This window comes from Poeciliopsis prolifica, unplaced genomic scaffold, assembly GCF_027474105.1.
Source record: "Poeciliopsis prolifica strain line A6 unplaced genomic scaffold, Auburn_PproV2 SCAFFOLD051, whole genome shotgun sequence".
NCBI classification, from domain to species: Eukaryota; Metazoa; Chordata; class Actinopteri; order Cyprinodontiformes; family Poeciliidae; genus Poeciliopsis; species Poeciliopsis prolifica.
Genome location: NW_026562426.1, coordinates 2,962,353 through 2,990,144, shown reverse-complemented (window position 1 = coordinate 2,990,144; position 27,792 = coordinate 2,962,353). Strand labels below are relative to the sequence as shown.

The 27,792-nt window shown below is 40.7% G+C and overlaps 1 protein-coding gene and 1 long non-coding RNA gene across 8 annotated transcripts in view; one reads left to right on the top strand and one right to left on the bottom strand.

Annotated features, from left to right (window-relative positions):
* Window positions 1-27,792, bottom strand: part of nrxn2b (neurexin 2b) — a 686,688-nt gene that overhangs the window by 411,069 nt on the left and 247,827 nt on the right. For all 6 annotated transcript variants that reach the window (XM_055058558.1, XM_055058564.1, XM_055058563.1 and 3 more), the window contains one exon: window positions 13,683-13,984. In XM_055058558.1, the coding sequence (XP_054914533.1) occupies window positions 13,683-13,984 (302 nt within the window). The remainder of the gene's footprint in view (window positions 1-13,682; window positions 13,985-27,792) is intronic.
* LOC129378264 (uncharacterized) lies at window positions 2,694-10,206 on the top strand. Of its 2 annotated transcripts, none has more exons than XR_008608038.1 (4): window positions 2,694-2,882; window positions 3,894-4,003; window positions 5,415-5,582; window positions 9,955-10,206. It is a non-coding gene; the product is annotated as an uncharacterized LOC129378264 (long non-coding RNA). The 2 variants fall into 2 exon arrangements; XR_008608037.1 differs by lacking the exon at window positions 9,955-10,206 and adding an exon at window positions 5,978-6,486.

The window sequence follows — 27,792 nt, the reverse complement described above, 5'->3', positions numbered from 1 at the left end:
AGTTCACATTAGTGTTCGATTCCACATTCACATCTTCCCAAATGAACCAAATTTCTAGGCAAACAAAGGAGAATGAATGCACTCTAAATGTAGTTTTTATAGTAGCAATTGTCTTGACCATAGATGATTCTTTACAAAAAGTTGCCATAAGATTATCCAATTGTTAAAAAACTGACAATGTAAATGAAATGTGAAACTGTGGTAAAACATGTCAAACATCTCAGATCATATCCCTCAGAGCGTCCCATTCGCTCTTTGCATAACAAGAAGCACAATATCTCATTTTCAAATGACATCTTGTGTTTTCACAAACACTCAACACCTCTTTTTTTTTGTTTTTTGCTTTTCGCGAGTCCCGTTTCCGCCACCAACTTGTCTTGTGCTGGTCCACGGTCTCCATCTCAATCTCTTCCACAGTGTCTATCTCGCTAACATTTTATCACTTGTTTCCACCCGTTTCAATGTGCTAATGGCGCCGAGATCTGTTATCAGATTATAGGTTTGCGAAGCGAGGGAGGGGGGTGAATAAACATTAAAATGCCAGAGCAGGTAGTGGCAAATGAAGCTGATGAGAATGTGAATGCGTGTGGGGATAGCAGGGAGGCATGCTAATGGGTTGAAAATATGATGCAAATTACCATTTCTACCCCCTCACAGCACCACCCATACCTCTGAATGCAAAATCTACCAGTGATAAAATCAAACAGCTGGGATGGTTTTTCTGGGTTTTTTCTTTCTTTTTTTTTTAAACACATGGTGTTTGTAGTTTGGGCTTGGAGCTGACTGGCTGTGATCAGGCAGAGGAGAGGATGCAAAAGAAGAAAAAAAAAGAAAAAACTGAAATCCTGAAAGCACAGCCTCCCACAGATATATGACGACTGCACTCCCACATCCTCGCAGCGTGGCTGGAGCACATTAGGAATACTTAAAATGTCATTGGCAGTAAATTGAGAAAGGATTACAGGGGTGTTAGTGCGCCATTATGTTCATCAAACAAATCCCCTACCCATGCTTGTCTTGAATAGCAATTCCATATCACCATAAGAGAGCGTGCTATATGGGCCGCAAAGAAGATCTCTCTAAATAGTAGTCTTTTTTTTTCTTTTTTGGCTGGTAGAGCTTTGATCGTTCTCAAAATAAACAAATGTTTCTAGACCTTCCACATTAACGGAAGCCAACCTTCCTATATTGACTTGTTTGATATCCTTGAGTCGCACTTTAAACGTGGAAGCTGCTCAGGCTTCCACCTTTTGGTTGAATGATTTTACCCCCGACTTTTTTCGTCGAGGACCAGAAAGTTGTATCGTCCGGCCGGGAGCCTTTCAAAGGGTCAAGCACAGGAACGGAGCCGGGGATGGTCCACAACCGACGGCGTGGCGGACTCCGTTGCTAAGTGACAAATTGCCAGTGAGAATGGGAGGGGGAGCGAGAGATGAAGTGAAAATGAGAGGGCGAGGGGAGGAGAGAGGAATTGATTGCGTCTCTCTTAGGAATGCCGGCTGCTTCTTGGACGCAGGGTTGTGTTAAAGGCGAGCTAGACGGAGCGGGGTAATCGCAGACGATCATTTCTCACAGAAAGGCATGATCAACTGGAAGATGCTCAGATTGAGTCTGAGACAGACAGACAAGGGACATGAACGGTCAAGTGTGTGTCAACTAGCATTATCAGGGAATTCTTATTCCGACTCCGACAAGAAGCAGAAAGGTGAAAATCATTGAATCTCCTGCTCTCTCGGCCGGTGACCAGTGACGGGTACACAGGTGGCGAGAAGGCATTGTGTAACCAGGAGGAGGCAGAGTCAGCGTCTCCAGTGGCATTGGCTCACACATAAAAGGATCTTTCAACACAATATGACAGAAATCAAAGACAAAAAAAAAAAAGAAACATTTTGTTCTCCAAAAGGCACCTTTATCTTTTATGTATTAGTGCCGTTTCCACGGCATCTCATGTGGGCTTCCAAACCGCAGTATTTCATGCATGACATGCTTTTCTTTTTTTCCTTCTTTTTACGTTTTTGTCTCAGTGTGTGCATGAACCTGCCTGGGAACTAGCGTGTAAAATAAACTAATTAGCTAAACTGGCACTGCTGCTGAAAACTTTATAAGTGTTTACTGTTCCTGTAATTAGGATGCATTAGTAATGAAACACACAAAATGATTCTCCTTGATGAAAATTTCAACGCCTCAGCGGCTTGGTTGTGTCAATCTGTAGCTTTGACTTTCAAAACTGAAAACGTTGAGTGGTGAGCAGCTCTATGTGAATTTTAGTGTTTAAATCTTTCCAAACGATAGTCAAGAGAACACCAATAACGAAAGGTTTGGACTGCCTGCGGTTCTATGAATTCAGACAAACTCCAGACACAAGAGCCTCAGGAGATCAAATTGGAAATTTATAAACTTTATGGATACGTCAATAAGGATACGTCAGTAAACCATATGAAGCTAGCCATCTGCTGCTTGTGTCTGCATATATGAACAAAGCTGGGTTTCATTATTTCTGTAATAGCTTTGGAGATTAGTTCAGCTTCAGTACAGCCAGACGACCAAATCCTTCTATAGAGGGTCTCCTACATAAAAAGGGGTCATCCAAATTAAAATCTTTTTAAAAATATACAAATCTGGACACAGAACTGCATCAGCAAAAAATGCATCTGTTTTCAGAAGTTCTCAATTCCCACTTAAATATGAGGTGCAACAAGTGAATGCTGCATAGGTTATGTGGATTTTTTCTTAACATGATCGTCCAACAATGTCCAACAATGACAGGAGGACATTGTTGGAAAAAAAATGTGCCAACTCCCAGTTTTTATCTGGAAGCAGAAGGTTAGTTTGTACTGACCGGAATGACGACAGCCAATGAAAAGAGAGGCAGAGACTCAACTGTAAGCTCTTTATTTTATTGTATTTTTTGTAACTTTATTGGTAACTGTATTGTAAGTAGAGCCAGTAGTTAAACATGTTAATTTTGATTGATTAATTAGATAGATTTTGCCACATTAACATTTTTACAGCATTTTTTTTTTCGACGTGTTTCTGGTACACCAGTAAATCTGATGCACAAGTGACATCCACAAACAACAAGATTTCAATTTTGCCTCTGATGGGACGCTGGACAAAAAAACGACAGTTGTGTTCAAGTTGTGTTAAAAGGAGTTAGCCTATTAACACAGCTTTTCCAGGCTTAAATAGCATCTCAAAGCTAACCATGTAGCAGCAGATGCTAATATCAGTGTCCACAATCCACATTTCTAAAAAAGCTCAACTCAAGAAAGCTGAAAGGGCAGAATAACACTTTGCACCAATCAGATGGTTAAAGAACCCGAATAACAGATTGAAAATAATCAATATATTTGTTGTTGAGCTGATAGGTCTATTCAAAAAATAGTTTTTGAATTGAAAATGTTGCTTGTTTTGTCAATGTATGTTTTTTGGATAAGCCAATATCAATTGTGATTAAATAATGAAGACCCTGCGCTTAACTTGAAGGAAAAACGACCACTAATTATAAACATAAAAGCACAAACAGTGGGCATGGTGCAAACCATGAACTGATTACACAATAAGCCCCCCCTAAAAAAAAGACGTTCGGTTATTTTAGACTGACATACGGTGCATAATACATGTCAACACGTAGAGAACTCTGGGCATCTTATTACCGCCACCTACTGGCATGTTTTCCCCCGCATCAAGCTGTTGCGCTTGCGAGAGTTTGACACCTTCATTCGGCAGTCTCGCTGGTCCCTCAGCAGGAGCAGCAGTGAAGTGTTTGTCGCTCGGTCTTTAAGTCGTCAAAGTGTAAACTAGTCTTTGCAAAAATCGATGGATGCCGTGTCGGATCCTCAGCTTAAGTGCTGGTTATCAGTTCAGATGTGTCAGATCTGAGCCAATCACAGGGCCGGTCTGTCTGAGAGGAGTCTGCGAGAAACATCAATGGCTTGACTGATAACCCCCCCAAAGCCCACCCGGCGCCCAACCCACCACATTGACAGCTTCGAAGTAAGTGGTAAGTGAAGTACTGGCATGAGTGAGAAGATTCAATGTCAAGGGAGTAATAGCGAAAACAGTTCAATGAAAAGTTTTTTTGTGGTGAATTTTCAGCAGCATGCGACAGGCGAACCACGCTGCTGTTCTGTCAGAGCAGCAGATCCTCTATGTAGCCTTCCCCACCAGGGCTGATATGATGATATCAACTTTTTCTCCTCTATGTTTTTCTGCTTTTATTCAAATGTGGTTGTATATTTTTAAAAGAATCAACTGGATGTACCGGATGAATCAGAACATGTCAGTCAATGACGTTCGAGATTTTCTTTCGAACTTTGCACCTCTATCTTGTTGCCTCCACAGTAACGTGTTTGTTATTATTATTAAAGCTTAACATTTAATGTCACATAAATGATTCATTACATAAATTGTGTTGTTGTCTGATATAATTTTGATGTATTATGGGGCATTTCTTTTGGAAAACAGTATGGTATGAATAAGTAAAAGCCTATATAAACATACACACATATTCTAGCCTTGAACAACTATTTTGATGCCTGAACACCAATTGCAATAAAATTGGTGTTCAGTTTAACTTTATTTGAGGCATCTATAAATCTAAACTGAATAAAATTATCTGTGGAGTTCACTAAGGTGCCACCCTCGGTCCTCTCCTCTTCCAAATATTTTCACTAAGATAAAGAATCACAATTTTCTGATGCCACAAAGTCTATCACCAGGAGAATACAGTCAGGTGTAAATATTCACTATTAAATTACATTTTCTTTAGCTAACTAAGGATAAAACAAAAGTTTTAGTTTTTGGACCAAATCAGCATGGGTTAAAAATCACCGCTCATCTTCAATCTGCCGGTTTAAAACAAGTTTAAACAACTTTATATTTGCTGTTTGCAACTCATAACCTATTTTTATTTACTTTTAAACCTCTTAAATGTTTATTATTAATATAGGTTGATAGAAAGCTGCTCCATAGATGCTCTATAAATAAAGTTGGCTTGCCATACATAACAAGATGAAAAAATTAATGGGCATGTATTGCATGCTACGTAAAATAGCTCCAAACAGTGAGAAGGTTCTAGTCAAAACCCGTCCACACCACACTTCACGGTCATTCAGTTCAACAATTATTTGCCGTCTCATTAAATAACAACAGCTGTCCTGGAAATTCAATCATACAAACAGAACAATTAGAGCATTTGTTCATGAGGCAGCTAGCATTATTGGAAAGGTCTGGGGAAAACCAGGCTTATTATTCAATAAGGCTGGCTTAGATTATACCAAGTTATTGCCTGCTGGAGGACATGTTGACCACTTTTCTTCGCTCTGTTATTTTCTGCTACTTTCATTATTTTCAACGTTTGCTGCTATTAACTTTGTTTACTCTCTGTTTCTGTTTTTTTTTCCCATTGGAAGAGAAACTACACCCTGTGACTCTCTGTTCAGATGTGTCATATGAAGGGAGGGCGTCTTTACCTGAACTACTGCTGCCAGAAACTTCCTGTTCTCCCTCTGGAGATGATCCACGAAGACAATGAGTGTCTTTCCCAGACAAAGTCACTGAAGGATTTTCTGCTCTATCCGGTGGGTCCATACGTCACAGTGTAGCTGTGTTTCCCTCTTACACAAAGTCACTTAACAGAGTTAAGAGTTAGGTTAATAATGAGCTTTAAGAGGGGGAATCATGGTGCTCTACAATTGGGAAGAATTTGTTTAATTTTTTTTCCCATCTTAAACACTTCCTAAGTCTCTGGATAATTTATGATTTCATTTTTTTTCCCACTTTCTCAAGTATCCATAAATCTTTCACATTCCTTTTAAAGCATGAAATAATCTGTGGTCATTTTCTAATTTCTGTTCTACTGCCTCCCTGTTGAGATGCATTTGATTTTGCCTGAAGTTTCTATTCTGTATCTTCATCCTCCTGTGTTAAAATTCCTTTAAAAACAAGTTCTATATATTCCAATCTCTTTCGCCAGATTTTCTGCAAATTTTGCCTGAATTTCGACCAGAAGATGGCACTAACGCCCAGCCTTATCAGCTCGGCGTCGCATACCAAACAATTGCTCCCGCTGGGCAGTTTAGCACGCGGCACAGAGTGTGTGGTTGTAAAAATCGACCTTGCCACCAACGTCTCCGGTGGATGTTGACTTTGAGTTTGCATTGAGTCCACTTCGTGTACATGTGGGCCTCAGTGGAGGGAAGCATGGCCGAGAATGTGTGAATTTAAGCGCTTACGTAGAAGACAACTGAACTTCATCTGTTTTCCCAAAGATATTTTGTCTCTTATCAAAAATGCTTCTTTTGTTCCACTGACTTGTTAGTTTAGGAATCACTGAACAGCTTTAGCACCGCTAAAGCATTAAAAATTTATCATCAACCTTCCAGACTTCTCAGGTCTTCTAGTTCTGCTCTGCATCCCCACAACCAAACATGGAGAAGCATCATTCAGCATCATAAATTTGGAGCAAACGTCCAGAAAACAGCAAAATAGGCAAAACACTACGATCAAAACCCTGTTTGTTTAGAGAGGATTTAGATTCTCAGTAAAAGGATTATTGATTCATATTTTATGTATATTTGTCCGTTTTTGAATGTCATGAACATTGCCTGACGCACAGCTCATCTTCAGCCATCTTGAACTTTTACCCAAATTTGTAAAATGATATGCAGCTCTCTATCGGATATTTTGCCTTTCTTTGGATTTTTCCATTATGTCACACAAGACAGCAACCTGGTTAAAGTGTTGCCTTAAAATATATGCACCTCCATTGAACTCACACATTGTGAATGAGCCCATCTAAAACCTACATTTGTCCTGTAAAGCCAAGACAAAGGAGTGCAGCCTCAGCGTACGTGTACGTACGTCCGTCTTCGAAGAACGTAATAAAACGTGTGAGGCAGTCTAAACTTTTCATTCTTTAAAATATATATGAAAACATTCGATTGATCCAGTCAATTGTGCGACTGAGGGAACAAAACGAGTGGGAACTAGAAAGGACACGGCAGACGACAAAGCGGCCAGTAGGTGAGAGAATAAAAGACAGACAAATGGGGTAATCCAGAAAGGAAACGGAAGACGTCGAGATCAAGGATCCATCCCTCTCCGCAGTTAGCGAATAAGCTACTGACCCAGATCTGTGACACAACGGTTGTTGAGTCTTCAGGTTGTAAAGTCACATTGGGGATTTCAGAGAAAACTCGCCTCTGTTCTGTGTAGCACAAAATCAAACCGCTGTCTCTTTCCCTGTTCTGCCCTGATCCTCCCACTGCTCTGATACTCTAAGTCTCATAGCAGCGCTGTGCTTCATTTCTCGCTCTCTGTTGTGCACACTGTTCCCTTCTCCTCTTCCTCCTCCTCTAACTCCTCCACACAGAAGTTAAAAACAACAACAACAACAAAAACACAGAAGTGCACATTTCATTCTTCATGCTGGTTTAAGAATTGGGTTAGCTCTGACTGCAAAGCGTCTTCTGGGGCTCCAAAGCCCACCGATAACAAAAACGCTCTGCTAGGATCAAGCCAGTAATCATCAAGTTAGAGAGTTGGCAAAAAAAAAAGGAGAGGGAGGCATTTAGTGTGTGTTTTTTTGGGTTTTTTTGTTTTGTTTTTATCTTTCTGGCAGACTGAATAGAAGGAAATGAAAGAGCAATATCGCGCATTGTAATAATCCCAACAAATCTTAGAATGTGATTAAGCTAATGATGCTAACGTAATGCAATTATCAAAGCAGGAACATGATTGCACAGCATCTTTCACTCGCCTGCTTCCCTTCTTTAAACCTGCAGCACAAAAAAACAAAACAAAAATGAAAACAAAGATTGATTCTGTTATTATTACTTTTCATCCAGTGAGATTTTAATTGCAAAATTACAAAGGAAATATGCCAAAGTCCTTTGGCATATTTGAAATATGCCAAAGTGAATCTTAACCACTTCAGAAAAAAATTGTACTGTACATGTAGCTGAGTTGATTTCATTTACTTATTTTTTATAATTATTATGAACCTTCTCAAAACACTTTTTGTTGAATTGACATGTCTGTTGTTTTTGGTTCCTGATGTTGTTTTGGGAGGGTGGTTATTGATGTCGAACAGAGTGGGGTTCTGTGAGGTAGCTGGAGCAGCCAGACAGAAGCTGCCTACACAGCTGCTGAGCTGCTGGGATGTGAATGGTTGTGTGTGCCACACCGATGGTTGAGTGTGTCCCACGTTGTGTTATAGGAATAAACTGACGCAGATCCTGAGTCCTGTGTGATCCATTTTGCAACTGCTACATACAGATGTTGGAAATGTGTCATACATTTTTCTGCCTTTCATCAAAATATTTTGTTCATCTTCTGCCGGCGTTCCCATTTTTTTTTCTTCTGTAGAACATATTTTCAGCTTCACAGCTGAACAAAGGAAAATTCCAGAGATTTCAGATCAACAGCCGAATTTCTGTAATAAAGTAGACAGTAACTCGTTTTTTCTTGGGGGTGGGAGATAGCTACTAACTGTCAGCAGAAGATAACTAAATGACTCCATACATTAAAGTGCAAAGCTCTTGACATAAATTCGTATGGCAGAATTCATAAATATTCAGAACATGGACGTCAAAATGTGCAAAGAAATTGGGTTTCCTAAGAAAATACAGCCTGCAGGCATTTGAAAAGGATCTAATAACAAATTTTAGATCCTAATAACTCTTCTGATTCTGATTGTTCCCCAACGAGCTTGTCTCCATCTTAGATGTTTTGCATGTAGCAGTTACTTTTGTAGCAAATATGACAACAAATTCAAAAGACTGAATCTGAATGTTACACGTAAGTTAGGATTGGTGTGTACGTCCTGTCACGCAAATCACAAGCTTGTAGAAACAGAGCTTAAAATCTTGCAGTACATATTTGTTATTTATTATTAAATAAATTAAGAAGCTAGTTTCTTTTTTCTAATATTTACTATTTGAGCTATTTGCACTAAAAGTTGAAAAGATGAGTTTGGTTCACGCTTGACACATGTGAAATACACATATAAAATAGACGTGACGACTGGCAATGGGGTCGGGGGTCGCGATGTGATTGAGGGTTGAGAGCTGGAAGGTTACGCAATTTTTTCAGTTTCTGTGTCTTATTCCACCTATTGTAATTGTTATGGTGAGATGCACTTATGACGGGTGGAATTTGGACCGGATGGATGCCGTTCAGAGGGCCGTACTTGCTGAAAAGACGTTTTTTGATCGTTTCAATACTGCTAAAACTTTCCATCACATAATGACTTTGCTATAAAGTAATTTTTTGCTCTCTGGCAGTAATTTGCATAAAGTAACTGAGCTATATGTCTCCCATATGTTTTGCTGTGCACTGCTAGTCAGCTAGCGAAAATAAATTTCTTTGTTCTCATGCTCAAAACAAAACGTGATTAAAAATTAAATATTTCTGATTGTAAGTAAACAAGGAAGTTAGAAACTGAACTACCCTTTGCTGTCACTCATATATATATTAAAGCAATAAAGTTTGAAAACTATACCTGGTAAGCTAGGGGTACACTGCTTTGCTAGCAACCAAAGTGCTAGCTTGATCGACAGACCAGCTTGCTATTTTTGTGCTACTCTATAATTATACTTAGTTATCTTTAAAATGACTCATGAATGTACTGGCTTTCCTAGTCAAGGAGCCTAATTTGTTTGAAACAAAAGCAATGCAATCATTTCACATAGTTTGGTGAAAAGACTGTGATACAGCTGCGTTTCAGACTCACACCTGACATGGACATTAGCATCTGTGCCTCTGGCTCTCTCCTTTCTGCCGCTGTGTTTAGACAGCGTCCACATCCCCACAGGAGAGCACGGCCCCTGCGCTGACGTCTACAAGACGCCCGTGATGGCAAATCATGTCAGAGAGGCAAGAGGGAGAGGGGAGACAAAGGAGCTGTGGTTCGCTGTTTATGCTAACTGATGTGCCCTGTGAATCGTACAGGATGGCTGGGACTCTGCATGTGCTGCGGACAGAGACTTGTGCTGATAAAAAAAGGTCAAGAGATGTGTGCTGGCCTGCCAGTCAGAGTATACCACAAGGACAAGCCTGACCCTGAGAGAAATCACTGAAAACAAACACACTTGTAGTGCGGGAAGTGTCCACCAAGGGGAGCTCTGAGCTTGTAATCCTGCAACAAAGTACTGTAAGTCAACCCCAACAAACCCCCACTTTTTCTTTCTTCTGTGCTGGCAGAGAGTCCCTATCGCCTCACCTAATTCTGTCTGCTTCATTTTATCCCGCACAAAGCTGACAAATGCATAGGTTATATAGAGAACCAGAGTGAATACACACACACACACCAGGAAACAAAGGAGGGACGCTTCGAGGCTTTGCTTCTTTTTTTTTGGTTTGTTTGTTTTGTCTTTTTAGGGGGAGGTTGCTGATACCAAGATAGCTATCGATGATGTCGCAAGACGCTAGAGTCCACTAAAACCTCAGGTGACGTCCAACACTTCCTGCAAACTGCAGCTCTCAGAAGGCATGCGGCACAAGTCAGTGTGTTGTGCTCGTCTGGGATGCGAGGAGAGGATGATGTCACAGAGATGTTTGGGATGCTCATTTGCCTGGAGCCTTTTTTTTTATTTGGAAGGAGTCAATATGGGAACACAAACCATAAAGCAGCCTGTGGAGTTATATATCCATACATATGAAAAAAGAAGCCCAAACAAAAACGCAGAAACTGGATCAAATGTAGATGTCTGAATTATCTCCACAGCTGTTTGTGAATTGCTGAAATCCACAAATACTACAGATCCCCTCTAAAATAGTCTAGAATTACTTATTTCAATAGTAATTTGCACAGTTGAAACCATCTTTGCTCTAGTACACATGATGATATTTCTCAGAAGTTGGGGATTCAGCCAATCAGTGCCAAAGGAGATAAAGGCGCTCCTGGATTAGCTGAACTCTAGACACCGGTCAGTAGCATGTTAGCAAGCCTAGCTGTATATTTTTAGATATAGTCTATGGACAGTGTCACAAATACAGTAGCTGGACTTTAGGCAAATATGGTAAAGAGATGTTCTACAGATAAGTCCATGAATATTGAAGCACAAAAAGGAGTCGACTGATTAAACCGTCTTTGGTCATTTTAAATGTAAAGACGTTAATATCTTTTGTATTTTAAAAAATGGCCTAAGTAATTTTTTTTTTTTTGCCTAAAATATCTTTTACCAAAAAAGAGGTGGTGATTTTTATTTCTTTATTCATTTTTTAACAAAAACACTTTTGGCAAAAAAATGACTTTTACACAGGTCACGATGTAATTCAGCTTTGTTCGTTCTCGTTGTCCTTTTCAACTGAGCCCTACAAAAACCTGAGTTTTCATTTTTCTGCTCTTCATTTCCATCATTGCCTGTCTTGCCGTTTTGTTTCTGACGTCACAGTTTTAACAAGGCTGCTTTCGTGACGCCGATGTGCAGCAAAGCTGCCGTGAGGTTTAATAACTCGCAGGCTCTCATTGATCCGCCTTGCAGTAAACATGAGGTCAGAGGTGGTCTGCGCCATTGATACCCAACTTCCTGTGTCCCTCTGTGCCGACGGTGTAAATCTACAGAGCTCTATAAACTCCAGGACTGCCTGTTAAATCAATTACAACGATCCACTGGAGACTGTGGCTGCGGTGTGATTTAACAGAGTTCACCTGAACAACATGATATGGCTGGTTAACTCTGAGTCAAGCTGTGGACTAAGCATCCTGATCTGATGTCTGCAGAGGGACATGAGTTGTGTCAGATTGTTTGTTTTTTTCCCCCCAACGATTCAAGCAGTCGAGCTTTGACTTTGGCATCAAAACTTTTTAAAAAAGTATAAAATAAAGGTAAACGATTTGGTAAAGTCTCCGCTGTGTTACGTTTTTTTCCTCATTAGCATCGGCAACAAAAACACAACCCAGTTTAAGGCCCAGAGCCCGATCGTCAGGCGGTGAGAAAGGCAGCCAGATAAAGAGTGTGTTGTTTCAAGTGTGTGTACTTGTGTGTCCCATTTGCCTAATGATCATTACGGTGCGGTTGGTGGTAGGTGGATTGTCTCATGCTGTAAATCCTTAAAATCATGTTGTCTTCCCAAACTCATTAAACCAGTCTCACTCTGCTGATCACACACGGCTCCACATTTGACCCCAGCTGTGTGTGTTGTGGGGGTGTGTGTGCGTGTGTGTGTGTGTGTGTGTGTGTGTGTGTGTGTGTGTGCATGCTTCTTGGATACTGGTTTAGAGTTTGTGTGAGTGTGTGGGCTCCTCAGCATACCATAATTCACTTTATTTCCTGGCATGAAAGACAACAAGATGAATCTGAATTTTCTGCCTATGTTCTTGTGCAAGAGTTTGAAAATGAGAAAAAAAAAACATTAAAGAATTATCCTTTCAATTTAATAGGTGCTCTTAGTTTCTTTATTTTTTTTTAGCACCTTGGCGGTGTTGGAGGATTTCTCGAGTTGCTGAAAGTAACTTCTTCATTATGTTTCTTCGCCTCCCAGAGACCCAGAACGAGCTGATCCACCTGTTTTGTGGGAACGCATTCACATTAGAGCTTTTTTTTTTGGTTTTGTTTTGTTTTGCATTCCAGGCTGCTCAGAATTCCCAATTATTAGTACCGACAAGCCATTCATTCCAATTACACTTAAGAGGAAAAATGTGCAGAAGTAAGCATGGCACGTGGAAGTGAAATTGATTGTACCTCGCCGCTGCTATCTGCAGCTGCCAACTGATGACCGGGTCCGGCCGGCACTCAAAAAAAGGTTTTGTTGTGCATTTGCAAACGAGCTGCCACAGATAAACACACAACGTTTCACACAGATTAGAGAACATTTCACCGGCCCGGGCAAAGACACTGAGCCGTGGCGAAGTTTGAGGTGAAACATTGGCTTCGCTGATAAACTAGGCTGGATTTCAAGTGTGCATGTCTGAGCGTATGTGCATAAGTAAAGGGCAGAACACTTTATTTGCCATCTGTTTTGACAATCCTAGAATGAATGAATTCAGCTTTGATTTTCTATCAATTAGGTCTGCCGCTGTAACAAAATTTACTGGACTCAAAGTTATTGTGATAAACGATAATATTGTTTTGAGACCAATTGTCTCAATGTAATGGTAAGAGCATAAATACAATCTCAAAGATCAATAAATTTTCATTCCTGATGAACATTTAACTATGGAACTGGAAGACATTTTAAATGACCCAAATAAATTAATTCTGAACTCTCTGTAAAAACATTATTCTTTAGAAATGGGCCAGTTAAGACCAAAACAGTTTTGCCAGCCAGTTTTTGGCAGAAAGAGGAAAAGGATAAATCAGAAAGAAAATTATTGAGCTTGTTTTAATTTACCACACAATGAATTGACTTATTGCTTTTTGTGAGTATCGATTCAACTGCAGCTCAAGTACTGTACTTTTAACTATTTCCCTTTTGAATGATGGTGAGGTCAATCTTTGGTCACTGTGTCAAAACAGAATCTCAAGGAAGAGATAAGGCGAAGGGAAAAAAGCTCACCTTTCACCTAGAAAAAAAGAGAAACTTTAGACATTAAATTGAGGTAAAACAAACATACGAGACATGAGCATATTGAAGCGGGATCTTCTGGTTTTCTCCAAGCGTAACCCTACAGAAACGAGGAGGAGGAAGTGGCAGACAGAGGAACCACCTTGACAGCACCACCGTGAGCCGCTTACCTGCCGCAGGTTTCGTGTGACGCGCACGTCATGCCAGGCGTTGTCGTTGAACTTGCCGTTGACTGGCTCGACCAGGGCCTCGAAGGCCCCAGAGCCCAGGTTGATGACCAGCCAGACGGCGCCGCTCTTCAGGGACAGGTTCACGTAGTCCGCCGACTTCCCGGTGTGCAGCATGAGGCCGTTGCGTTGCAGCGTTCGGAAGGAGAGCGTTATTTCGTCAGTGCTGCTCTGGATGGGGGTCAGGGACAGGTCGTAGCAGAAGAACTCGTTGCCCTTGAAGGTGGCAACGGACTCTTCCTTACCTTCAGAGAGAACGCACACAGAAAGAGGGGGAAATCTCATAAATCAAAAAAGGAGAGGATGAACAAACCTCTTCGTGTGAAAGTATTCATACTCCTTAAAATGATTGGATGTTTTGTGATGGACCATTTAAACATAAACTACCTAGCCCCCCAAAAACATTACCACTTGCACAAACTTGAAAGATGGAACCAAGTAATTTAACTACAACTGATGCAATGAGTACCTTCTCATTTCTTAACAATTATGTCAGTAGACATGAGCCACAGACATGGAAAAGATGGGGAAAGTCTGTTTAAAAAGATAACAACTTAGGAGACTGGAGGAACTCCTGAAATCTGGTTGTGAACTGTCTGATTAAGAAAACCCGGGAAGGAAAGTGCGGAACCATCGTCTTCCATGAAGAGGAAATGTGACCGGGAGAAAGTCCTGACTGATTGTGAAAATCGGGGAAAAAGTTTGTTTTGTGAAATCATAACAGAGAAAAGAACACCGGAAAATTTCTTAACCCACAATGCGAAGGGAATTCAAGGGGCTGTGACTGAAAAGCTGCATAGCCACAAGAAAACCACTAATCACTGAAGCCAACAAGAGAAGATTGGACTGTTGAGCAAAGTGATCCAGTGAGTTCGGATTGAACTCCTTCCACTGTGACGGGCACATCATCGTTAGAAGAGTGGCAGTTGAACTGATGTACCCATCATGCCTAGCATGGACTGGACTTGGCAATAGACAAGCACTGATCTCTATGTCCAGCAACACTGAGGTTCACCGACAACTTAAACACACCGAATGACCGGATTGTTTCTTCCCTAATGCGTCGGGCGCATTCCAAGATGACAATGCCAGGATTCATCAGTGAACATGAAACATCATTTTCACACTTTGACTGACCTCAAAACAGTCTGGACCTTTAACCCACAGAGACGCTCCTGAATGTCTGGAGAAGGCTTTGTGCTGTGGTCAGATTCTCCGTTCATCCTCAATACTAGATATTGGTGAAAAATGCATAAAACGACTGACAGACACCAATCTTGTAATGTTGCAGAAACTGATGGTGTGTGTGCTGTAATCAAAGCCAGAGACAACTGAACTTTTTCCTGGTCAGGCATTGTATACAGTGCGGTGTGCACTTTTCAGAATGTGCATAACTAAACATTTTACCTGCCCTTTCCATTTACATTCTGACGTGCTTGAATCAAATCCAAAGCCACCAACAGCATTTCAGTAGTTGACTAATTAATAAATAAACCCGTAAGTGTGAGCAATTTAATCTAATAAAAACAGAAAAGCCGAAACACAGACTGGGAGCACATAACAGTGGTCAGGAGAAGAAAAGATGTGTTGAAGTGAAGTGGGCCGCCGCTTGTTCCAACATTTGAAAACTGAGGGAATACGGCACAGCTGCAAAGCTGCAAATGGCCCTGAGCCAAAAACTGACAGGCCAGGCAAGAAGATCATTTTTAACCCAACTATTAGTCATGCACTCCACAGAATGGCCCCTATAGAAAAGCAGCAACTAGTAAGGCACTGTTGATAGAAATATACAGTTTGCTGTAAGTCACGAAGAGAAAACGGCCAAAATGATCTTTTGACCTACATGCAAAACTGGAAGAATTACTAAAGCATCACGACCCCATGAACACACCATCAAGCGGCGATGGATATTCTCTTCAGCAGCAACGCGGACGCTACAAAGACATGCTCACCACGTTGTTTTTCCTTTGAAAGATCAGGAAGGAAACCATGTATAATTTTTTTTTTTTCATTTTACAATAATCTACAACTTTGTGCTAGTCCATCATGCCGGATAAAAACAGGTGCTGACATCTCTGCTGAAGCTTGCCAGCCTGTATACGGCACACGGCCCCCCTTCCACTGCATTAGGCTTCGTTCACACACTAACAGTCAAAACAGGCAGCTTGCACAGTGGACACATGTCAGGCATCAGTCTAACAGCAGCCAGGGAGAACTTAGTGTATGCATCTGTCAAAAGCAGAACACACACCTGCAGGTATCGCCACGCAGGCAGCGAGGCCTTCGAGAGCGTTCGCAACGGCGAAAACTCAATCTCGTTCGACAAAAACACAAACGCGAGCTCAACTGGCGCGAGGAAAAAACTCAGCTCGTCTAATTCTACAACACTTTCTTTGATTGCTTCCGTTTATTTGCTGTTGTCATTGTTCTTTCAGCTGTTAGACAGTTGAATAGAATAAATTTTGACATAAGCGTTTAAAATCAGCCAGTATTTATAATTATGAATGAATTTCCAAAATCTGAAATTTGGCCAAACTGGTGGCGCAACCTTTCCTCTTTTATTTACAGTTTTCACTTCGCTCTGTTGTTTTCTATTTATTTTTAAGCAGCGAAGATGAAAACCTGAAACTGCTGCTGCACAAATTACTCAACAGGTTGTTGCTTGGTAACCAAACAGTGAGTGAGTTGATGCCGCCATGAGCAGCTGAGCAGCTCAGATCTGTTTCTCCGCCTACATCCCCCAGAATGCTGTGCAGTTCTGGATGGGAGTTCAGTGAATATTCTATCAGACGTGTTATATATTGATATCGAGCATTTGTTTTTATCACAATATATGATGTTATTGTTTATTATGTACAACTCAATCTGCTGAGAAATTTTTGGAATCCTTTTTATATTTCTTTAAATTGGGGATTTTTTTTTAAAAAAATTCAGGTTCATTATGCCAAAATATGGCAACATCAGGCAACTTCAATATAAAAAAAACCCTTAAACCTGACAGGGAAAATGCCACTGTCGTCTTTTTAACCGGGAATATGATAGTTGAAAGTATTTTGTCAACACTTTTTTCTTTCTAATTTAAATTTGCAGGGTTTTTTTCAGTATCTTTCTTGTTAATTTCATGCCTGTGGGTTTAACCTCTACATCTTTCTGTAAAACACTTTGAATACAAAACGTGCTAATAAATCTGCCCGAGATATAAAGCTCCAAAAAGTTTTTGCTGCGGCATATTACGACGTTCAAACTTCCATGAACAAACTTTTATCATAGTTTGGAAATAAAGTCAAAAACGACAAAATTCTGCCAGGTAAAGCTGGCTGGGAAGTGTAATTTGGAATCATCGCTGGGCACTGAAAACAAAATATAGAACAGAAAAGAAAAGCTCTTTGGGAAAAGGACGGACGCTGCTAGCACCGGCAAAAAGCCTCGACTCCCTCAGCAGTCAACAATAGCACGAGCAATAACTTAAAGATGCATTGGAGCTGCTGTCTCTGTGAAGTTCCACGATTTTTGACTCCCTGGAGGAGGACACATGGACGATCCAGCCTCAGGTAATAAAGTTTGGGGCTGAAATAGGAGGGAAACAGGGCGACCCAAAATAAAAATAAAACACCCAGGAAGACTCGGATTGGTGCACCGCCAAATCTAGTTTATTCTCAGGCTCTATTACAATGAAATGACTTTAAGAGTCCTGGGTACATTACCTTGGGGGAAAGAGGCTGGGCCAATTTAAGGAAGTGGTCGGTTTTCACACTGCAAGCCGAATCTCATGAGCGGATATGTTTACCACTCAAGTAATAACAGGTCAAAGGGCAAGTGGGCCGGAGGAGGAGAAGCAGCCATCCTGCAAACCCCGGAGTGAGAATATGACGTTAATTTTTCATACAAGGAGGTTTAAAACAGAGACAGAAAACGATGCGCAGTTTCGTCTCGAATATAAATGCCTCTCAGAAGGCGTAAGTGTTAAGTGACACGCTAACTGCTGTACTTTGGAAACATTTAAGTCTGTGACACAGCTCAAATTTGAGCGCATAATATGGGTGGATACGCTTACAAAAAAAACAAAACATTTCAGGGATGAAGGCAGGAAGAGAGGGACAAATGGCATCCAGACAGAAAGCTACTTAAAAAAAAAAAAGAGCACTTTGGCACGAATCAAAATTTAGAGCAATCTCAACTGAAGTGTGAATTGTCACAAAAAAAAAAAAAAAAAAAGGGCATCAAAGGAGAGAGGAAATGAGATGGGGAGGGGGAAAAAAATGACACACAAAAAGCAAATCCCCTAAGAGCAGCATCTTGGCGGCGCCTCCGTTGCTGATGTAGGAAGAACAAAAGCGTAGCAAATGGACCACGGCAGCAAGCATTTTCAATTATGTACTAAGTTGCACCCCCATCACCCTCCCCATACACACACACACACACACACACACACCACACACACACACGCACGCACACACACACGCACGCACACACACACACACACACACACGGCCCCACCCCTTCAGAGGAGGCTGTTAACGGTAAGCAACAAACAGCTTGTGATTGCTTCCATGAGCTCAGCGAGATTGAGCTCCATGAGAAGCAAACAAGAAACTTTCTTTTGTTTATGTCTTTTTAATGAACAGAAGGCTGAGAGGAGGAGATAAAGCCGGAGAGGACCGGTGAGTGACGGAGGCGGTGGGACTGTTCACAGCAGCAACAGTCAGTCCAGTGACGCCGCCGCTGCAGATTTCCTATGAACTCGCCTCGCTCATATGAAGCCGTCCGACTTTGGAGCCAGACGTCAAAAGCACAGACTGTGTTTAGCAGCGCTGTGGAAAATGATTTGACTTCCTGTTTAGTTTTTTGCTTTTTTTTCTTTCTTTGTTTTTGTTTTGTTACACAATTGTTTCAGATGCAGCTTTCCATCTTCTACACCTCTATAATCCATATAGTTAACTAAAACTAACCATGCATTGAGAACATTTTTGTTAATTGAAATGAAAATAGAAATTTCCCCCGTTAATCCCCAACTACCTGAAATTGTATTGTGGGTTTATAAAACCAGCCAAAACATATTGAAGTCACATAAGCTGCAGCGTCCTTCACCTTTATGTTCGTGAATCCATTTATTCGCCTTTCGAACTGATGTGAAGTGATTTGCTCTTGCGCTAGTTTACAAAATGGCGACAGCAAAAGTTGGGAGAAAACAGCAGAGTCAGTTGGTTGGTCAACAATTGAATGCATTTTTTGAAAATGGCAGATTATTATCCAATCAGTGTACACATACACACAATGCAATCCCTAGATCTTTTTGAATTCGGCACCTAGAAATGAACCAAAGTATAAAAAAAAACTAAAACTACTAGCATAAGTAATATAAACTACACTAAAATGAAACAATATTTAACTGATAATAGCTAAAAAAAAATTGCAAACACACTATAAAAACTAATTAACAGCAACTGAATTAAACAAAAAGTCACAATGAAATAAAAGCTGCAATAAAAAACTCAAAACTATTGGAACCCTGGTAATAAAATCAGGCTTTAAAATATAGAAAAACACAATTAAAACCATGTAACATTATAAGAAACACAAAGTGCAATTAAATCCTTGAAATTGTTTTGAATTGTTTTGCCTTGAACAACATGTCGGATAATACCGAGTCTGAAAAGGTGACCAAATGACCAAATGCTCAGCATCTATTCACCAAAGTTTCAGTCTAAGTTGTGATGGTTAATTACATAATCATTTCTAAATAAGGAGGTAATGTTAGTACATATCGTGGTAGAAAGGATTGCAAAAAATTGTAAAAAAAAAAAAAAAGAAGCAATCAATTCCTGCGCAGCAATTCTCATTGTCAGTTATTACAAACCCAAACCTGAAGGCGACTCCTTTTATTTTCCATACGCAAGCTGTTGTTTTCCCCTTAACAAAGCAAAAATAATCATTTGAAAATAGCTTTTTGCATTTATTTAGGTTTGAATTGTAAGATATTAATATTTGTTTGAGATGTCACACGTTTACGGCTCTGGAAAATGCAGAAAAGAAGAAATATGCCATCAATCATACCCTGTTTCACACCGCTGTCCTATCTCTATGAAGTTATTTCCTTTATCTTCTTTACACTAGAGGTAATCTGCAATCCCCCTTTGCACCGCGGTATACAGAAGAATCCCACAGGTATTTTTTTTTCTCCATCCAACACGCGCAAACTATTTTAAATAATGTCTCGTTCGTCTTTGTCTCTGAGACCACTTCAGATTCCATGAATGCAGGCTTGTCACCGTACATCTGTTTTCCCTCTTTCCTCTGGTGCCCACAGCTCACTCATCCTCCTTCTCCCACAGCAGCCCTCCTGTGATAACCAACGCGGACGCACACGCACACACTCGGGGTCTACATTTTTCACTTAGATCAAATCTGTTTCTGAAGAAAGCCCGTGAGCAGACTGTCTAACCAGAACAAAGACGAGACACAGCACAGACTAAAGTGCTGTCAAGGTCTCAATTAACCTCAAAGGAAGCTCTGTGCACTGTACAGAGATGATTCATTTGAAAGTTAGCCACCCGTAACAGCATCTTTATTTTTAATTAAAACCTGAGCTCCCTTTGAGTTTGTTTGACACACCTTTGGCACTTAGTGCTGTTCAGCAGAAAAATGATACCGCCTCGGTTTCAGGGCACGCAACCAACAACTGTTCCAAAGATCAACAAATGTATTAAAACGACTTTCGGGTGAAAGACGAAAACACCAAGAAAGTGGAAGTCTCGTTTTTTAAGCTGCAGTTCTGCTGGTGAGTATGCAGCTGAGCCCGTGAATGTCTGAGGCCATGGTTCTCAATCAGATAAAGGTGGATTACACCTTTCTGTTTGGAGAAGGTCTCTCTCTTGAGTGAAGGAGGTTGGCTGTTACATTCTTGACTGACAGACAGACTTAGTGAAAGATAAATGAATGAGTTAGGGCTTTGTCCTACACACGCCACACAAAAAGACTCCAGGAAGTACTTGCTGTAGAGCAACTGCATTATTAAGTCCAAAAGAGTCGGCTATCAGTAATTAATACTCCGTGAGCTCTTTCTACTTGCATCTCCAGAGGACATCCCACCCAGAGGAGAACCCAGAAATGGTCCCTTTTATCGGGGATCACTTTCAATATTCAAGAAGGTTTCAGCTTGGATGGACGGATGGCTATAAATACGAAAGAAATACAACTTTAAGCTACAGGAGAAACCAAGAAGCAGACGGCACCTTTGGTACATTTAGCGGCCAGTTGTTAGCCTATTGTAGCATTCTCATGTTCTGTAGAATTAATTTTCGTCATGCCTATCCCTTTCACAGCATCTTTTGTTTGTACTTGAACACACTGGTTGCTGCACAAACATTTTAAAAGAGAGTAAAACAGCCTCCTTAAGTGTTTCTGTAATCAAGCGTTGTGCCCAAATGATCTTTGTGATCTACTCTAACAAGACAACAAGACTTCTGAAGCACTACACATATCTTACCAAACTTTTCTCTTTCAAAGGCAATAGAATTTGCCATCATCAGAGTTATAGATTAGTCACTCGGGATTGTGTGGTGGAGTCTGAATGGAAGCTCAAGTCATGTTGTGCAGTGATGGGTTCCTGGGACCGTGGGGATGGAGCTGGATCCAGACAAGCGTCCTGTGTCCTTGGTCTGGGTGTGTATGACATGGTGCACTTCGCCTCATTGTACCTCTGGGGATTGCCAGTTCCTGTCAAGTCGATTGGGAACTCCTCAGTACCGGGGGGGCTCTGCCGCCGGCAGGCACTTGGTGGCCAGCGTGAAAGGACCCCAGCTCAACCTGCACAGGGGGGATATAGTACTGTGGTTTGGTGGAGGTTGCTCTGCGCTCTCTTCTCTCCTTGTGGCATTTGGGCCTTAGGCCTCTTTCCCCCATGCTTCGCTGTCAACCTCCCTCCATATTTAGAGGATAGATGTGGGGGAATGCCTAGTGGTCACCTCCCGGGGATTGCTGCCATTTCCAGGAGCCGAGGCTTCCTGCCCCCTGCTGTTCTTCCGCCCCCTGCTGTTCTTCCGTAGTAAATGCTATAAGATTTATGTACTTCACCAATCTAATAGTTTCTTGTCACTTCCAGGTGACAAAATTAGCACACACATCTACTGCAAACACACACAAGTTCATATTTTTTACCAATATTAGGACTTTGTATTGACTTCCAACTGTATTGATGCATAACCAAAGCATTTACCCTGAACAAACCATTATCGGTATATTCCTAACCTTAACCGAACTTTATTCGCTTCATGCCTCTAAATCTAACCCTACAAATAGTGACTGGGCTTAGGCCCAATAAATATGCCAGAGAATACTACTATATGTAGTATAGTTATTCTATTCTACACGAAGTATACTCATGTAGTATAGAATAGCTACATGAGCACACACACACACACATACAACAAACAGACTCCACCTCAGACACCCATACACTCTCTTACATGCCCATGTAAAAATGCACATTATCCAGAAGGTTGAAGGTCATACCATCACCGGTTCAACATAATGCAACCCGTCTACTTTGATTACAGGGACAAGCCTCATTTGATAAAATCAATTATACAATTAGGACACTATCTCCAGATATCGCTTTTGTAGAGAAATAAAAGGCCCTGGCACATGTCCGGAATCAGCTACCTCATACGGCGTGCCTGGAATGCCGAGGCATGAAGCTACACAAGATCTTTTTATATCCCTAATTAACAGTAAAACTAAAAAACTGGGAAAATCTAGTTTACACCCTTCCATTCCCCTCACTGTTCCTATTTTTTCAAGCGAAGCTTAGAATCCCTTATAATTGCCTGAGAATGACATCCCTTTTATGTTAAAAGGAATACGCTAATCATTAGCAAATGTTGCAATGACCGCATCCATACAACATCAAATCAGTTACTTTCAGATCAATGAAGGTCCATCTTACAGTAAAACTCCTCCTCAGGTCTCCACCTTTTTCCTCCAGTCAGCCTTCTCAGACAAAAGATGTTACTAACTTTGACCTTTGCCACATCTGTCAGGAGGGTGCCACCAACAATAAGCTCAAGGCTACACTAAGGACATTGTGTCAAGCACCGTGTCTCCTGCACTCTGTGTGCGAGAGGTAAAGCGGGTGGGAGAAAACTATCCGAGGGAAAGAACAGAATAATCAGCTCAGTAGAATTCCTGCCTTAGACTCGGACTCGTACACGAACTCCCCTCCCACACACGGCACTTGAAAAGTATTGACGCTGCTGTCACAAATTCACTTGCGAGCCAAGAGTGACCATGAGTGTGAGACTGAATGAATATGCTACAATTCCTGGCTGCCATGAAAAAGCCAGATTTTTTGATTTAACCGACCAGAAGAACAAGAGAAACGACAAACATGAGTTGTGGGACGCATGAGCCGACAGACAATGAACCTTCCCACAAGTTGCAGCCGATTGGTTGATATATCGCAAATCATAAGATCATTTTGGTGAAGGCAAAACAAATAAAGATCAAGAGAAGGCAAACTGTCGCTGCACGTGTGTGTTTGTAGGAAAAGGATCCTAAACCTAGATGACCACACGCTGGCAAAACTGCTCGTCACAAGACATTACCTCGCCGCGCTCTCTCAAACGTGCTCACCCTCCCACCCACGTGTGCATGCACAGTCACCCTCTATTAGCTTTCAATGACTGCCGTCCACCCTGCAGAGAGCATATCTGACAGATTTGGAAAAAAGCTTCAACAGCAAGATGAGAGAGAGAGAAAGAGAGAGCGGTAAGAAATGCAAGGGCTATTTGAAAGCTTAGATGCTGCCTCATGAATCAAACAGGCCTGCTGGGTCCACAGGCGGCGGTTAGATTCCTGCGCTTTCTGCAAAGCTCCTGCAAAAGGCATGTCGTTTCCTTGTATGCTTTTCAAGTATTTCTGCCTAGCTATCTTGTGAGTGTGTAAGCTGTGTATGTTCAAAAACGAACAATCAAACACCAAACAAATCCCAACAGTGCACAAAAGATTATTCATCCACATAGCACATTTTGATCTTATCAAAATGGAACGGAAAGTAAAGGCAGCACTGAGGGCTGAGACAGTGGGTTTGGAAAAGTTTCATAGTCACAGCTAGGATACAAACAAACTGCAGAGGCGGAATGATATACTGTTTCCTCCCTCAGTCTCGGTTGGATCTGTATTGAGTTTTACTCTGTATTGATTACGTTTCCTGTCTTTCTTCAACTTTCAGTTGTCTTTCACAAAAAACATGGCAAGAGGAAAAAGCCAATGAACCAATGCATTTTGTCTGATATAACTGACCTCTAAATGCAACAAAGAGGACCTCTTGAGGATTCAGAGATTCACCTATTTGCTCATTGTTCTGTGGAACCAAACTCCAAGTTGTCCACCTGTAGGATTTTTTTCTTACACGGCGACTAAGATGAATGGGTTTTGATTGGCAAAACCCATCACGGATCAATTATTTATCTAAAATAATTGAAAGCTAACCAGCCAATCCGGAAGCAGCATTCATTTTTCTTGGCGCTGTTTGGTTGTACCACCAAGAGTGGATAAAAGGAAAACTGCAGAAGTTAGCTTCTGTAGTACGGCTGACATGGTTCCCACTTTACGGTTTATACAAACAATTTTAGCACACACATCTACACATCTACATCTAGCACACACATCTACACATCTACATCTAAGGTCGTTCTCTGATAAAGATTTTAGCTATTTGTGGGCAAGAGCATTGATAAGGAAGGCTGTAGATATCAGCCTGTAGGGATATGCCAAGAGAGTTTCTACTGTGCGTATTAATGCATTAAAACAGGTTGTTACACAAATTTTTAGAGTGAATCTCAAATATTTCCAGCTGTGGTATACAAGTCCTGTGAATCTATGGCCTGTCACATGGTACAACAGCAACACCAAATGAAATGAGGGGGGAGAAAAAAAAAAGTCAAATTTCTCAAGGAAAACCGTGTAAGTAAAACGTAAGATGTGGTTTCTGAGCCATCTGTTGTAGCTGTGCTTCTCTAAACACATGTGAAAGCATGAAATACGCTCTCAGACGCCCAGTCTAAGAAACACATTTGGAAGTTCAAAGACTCGCCAAACATCATCCTGCAATAACACATCACCACATCATCCTGAACACAAGCCAATGGGTTTTGAGAACTTCTGCATTTATGCATTAGAATTTAACAAACAGAAATGTTTGCTATGAACTGCTGAAGTCAAAGGTGCATGCAGGAATGTATGTAATTAAGCAGGTAGTAATTACGGTAATTATATATTTTGATGAGAAAAGTATTTTTTACTGTAGATGTTGGTTCTGTGACTGCTTAGCTTCATCGACTCAAACCCAGGAACAAAGATCCAACTACAAATCCTCTTCTCTTCTCCTCCTCCTCTTTACAGAGGTTGATTTCTGCATATATTGATCAAAAGGCTGATTGAGAACCTTAAGTGAAAGAGCTATAATTTTAAATCTGGCCAGTCAATTTACTTGGGGCTATTGCTCTGGTGACATGCAAAACCTGTTCTCTCACTTGATTGTTGCAACAACAGATTGTTTCTTCATATCTGAAGCATGCTATCGGGAGGAAGAAGCAGTAAATCCACATGGCCTGCGATGTTTTAAATCAGAATAGTACGCCTTATCTTAAGATATAAGGTGTGAGGGTTGCAGCAGACAGATGAAAACCTACAGAACCTTCCAATTACCTTTTCTCCCTTCATTCGATAAAGCTCAGTTCCAAAAAAAATTACATATAACTACAACATTTCTTTTCAATATTGTTTAATCCTTGAGAAATGACAAAAATGTTTCTAGATGGAAAATAACTAGCAAAATTGAATTTTCAGAGCCCCTGGCAAGAGGAGAATCATTAAGATAACATTTTACTCCTTCACCTCCAGCTGCTGCTCAAGGGCACATTTATGGTGTTTGGCTGTTTAATGTAATCCTTTATGTCATTATGTTGATTGACAGACGCTAAAGGCAGTGCGTCCAATGCGGATGCAACAAAGACAAACTTGCATGGCACATGTTGGGAGTTTTAAAAGCAAAGAAAGACGACTTACGTCAATCTGGTGTGAAGATGGAAAAGACAGGTTTACTCTAGACAGGTTGTGACGTGACGACACATTGTTCGCCGACGATGGCCACCGTTGGTTTTAACTGTCAACATAAGTCTTAAATATATGCATGGTATGTAAAAGAAAATGGGACAGAGAGCTTTGCTACAAATTGTCCTCACTACAAAACTAGACAACGAGGTTTGGGGGTAGTGTATTTCAGAGGTGCAGAGAAAAAGTGAGGGTGAGAGAAGTAGGTCAGCTGTGCTAGCTTGACTATGACAAATGTAATATGTAGATGTGCCGTGGAATTCGGTGTGTTTTGGTTAGTTAAAAAAAAAAGACAAATGAAGGCAACCCCACACATTTACTCTGACAGGTCACCAGCAGCGCAGATGTTTAAATGAGCTAATCAACGACCGATGCTAATATTAGCAAAACAAACAAAGCCTGACAACATAATAATGTAACGGACAGAATGTTCTGTTCTTTGTGTGGGAAATTTTTGCATGTTTTTTGGTGTTGAATTCTGATGCACTAGAGGAGAGGTTGTCAGTTAGTTGCCACGGCAACGGGTCGGTCTGTAACTTAGGCAACAGGAGAGCAAGAAAAAAAAAGAAAACAAGTGGTTTAGAGTTTTTCTTCAACGGTTTTTCTGCCCCATTTCCTAATGAGTCAGTTGATAAAATATCACTTGCTGGCACTGTTAGACTCTGTATGAAACAATAAAAATAAAGTAGAAAGGATAATACATTATTAAGGGAAAAAATACCCTTCATTCCAATATACAACCACCATGTAAAATGGAAGTGCATCTTAAGTGGCACACAAAAAGGTTAGATTTTTCTCAAACTGCCAGTCATTTAAACCCCGGTGGCAATAGCTGGTTAAGCTTATCTGAGCTGGAATACGACTACTTCCTGTATCAGATTGTGCTTGATTTATTACTCATTCAGTATGTTGATCTTTGAACATAGAATCAGCTGAATAGGCTGAGGTGAGGCATCACATTCAAATCACTGCATGTTGTCTTATGAGAGAACGTGTGACACCAAAAATCTGAAAGCTATCACAGGCTGAAAAATGAATTTTTCCTATTCCAAGATCACTTCCTGCAACCCATTGGTCATGAATAATTGACACTAATCCAATTGTTAATAATGACCTGAATAATACTGCATATCATAAAGGAAGAAAAAAAAAGTGACCAAGTCATTTTTTGCCAAAACTGATTTTGGCAAAATGAAAAAGAAATGTAAATCAGCATTCCTTTCTTTTTTTCTCTCTCTCTGAGAAATGACTCAAGGAAAAAAAAACAGACAAAAAAATAAATAAATTTGGCAAAAAAGTGACTTGGGGCCATGTTGCCTTTCAACAGTAGCTTCATCATTTATTTTTTTCACTGTTTTTCCGCTTAATTTTTCAGAAACTTCCTGCACTTGTCCTTTTAATGCTTTGAATGTTCCTGTTCTGGAACAGAAGTTAGAAACTGAGAGGACATAACAACTTGGTTCAAATCCGTCACCTGGGAAACAATTCGTCTCAATTTGGATATCACGACAGGAGACTCTCTCTATTCCACTTTTGCAATTGTACTTTCTAACTCTGACATTTCTTCTTCTTTTTTTTTTTCTTCTTCCAGCCATTTCCTATTTTCTTCCACTGTGGGAGTTTTGCAGGTGACTATTACCGAAGCAAACGCTGTTTGGTCTTTGTACTCAAATGAAGAAAATGGAAATGTCAACTAAAATTATAGGACAGGCAAATGTGCTTTTAAAGTGGTGGGATTCTTAGCTAAAAGCAGCCGAAAGTGAATCAGAAGCCCTCCTCACATGAGCTAAATAAGCATTATTAACTTAATAACATTCAAATTTTCCGCCTCTGCCAGAAATATTGAATCGCAGTCATCCTCACAATGTTACTTTTAGTAGACTGTTAGATTTCATGGGCATTTAAACTTTGCTTCTAAATAATACATTTGGAAAGTTGGGTA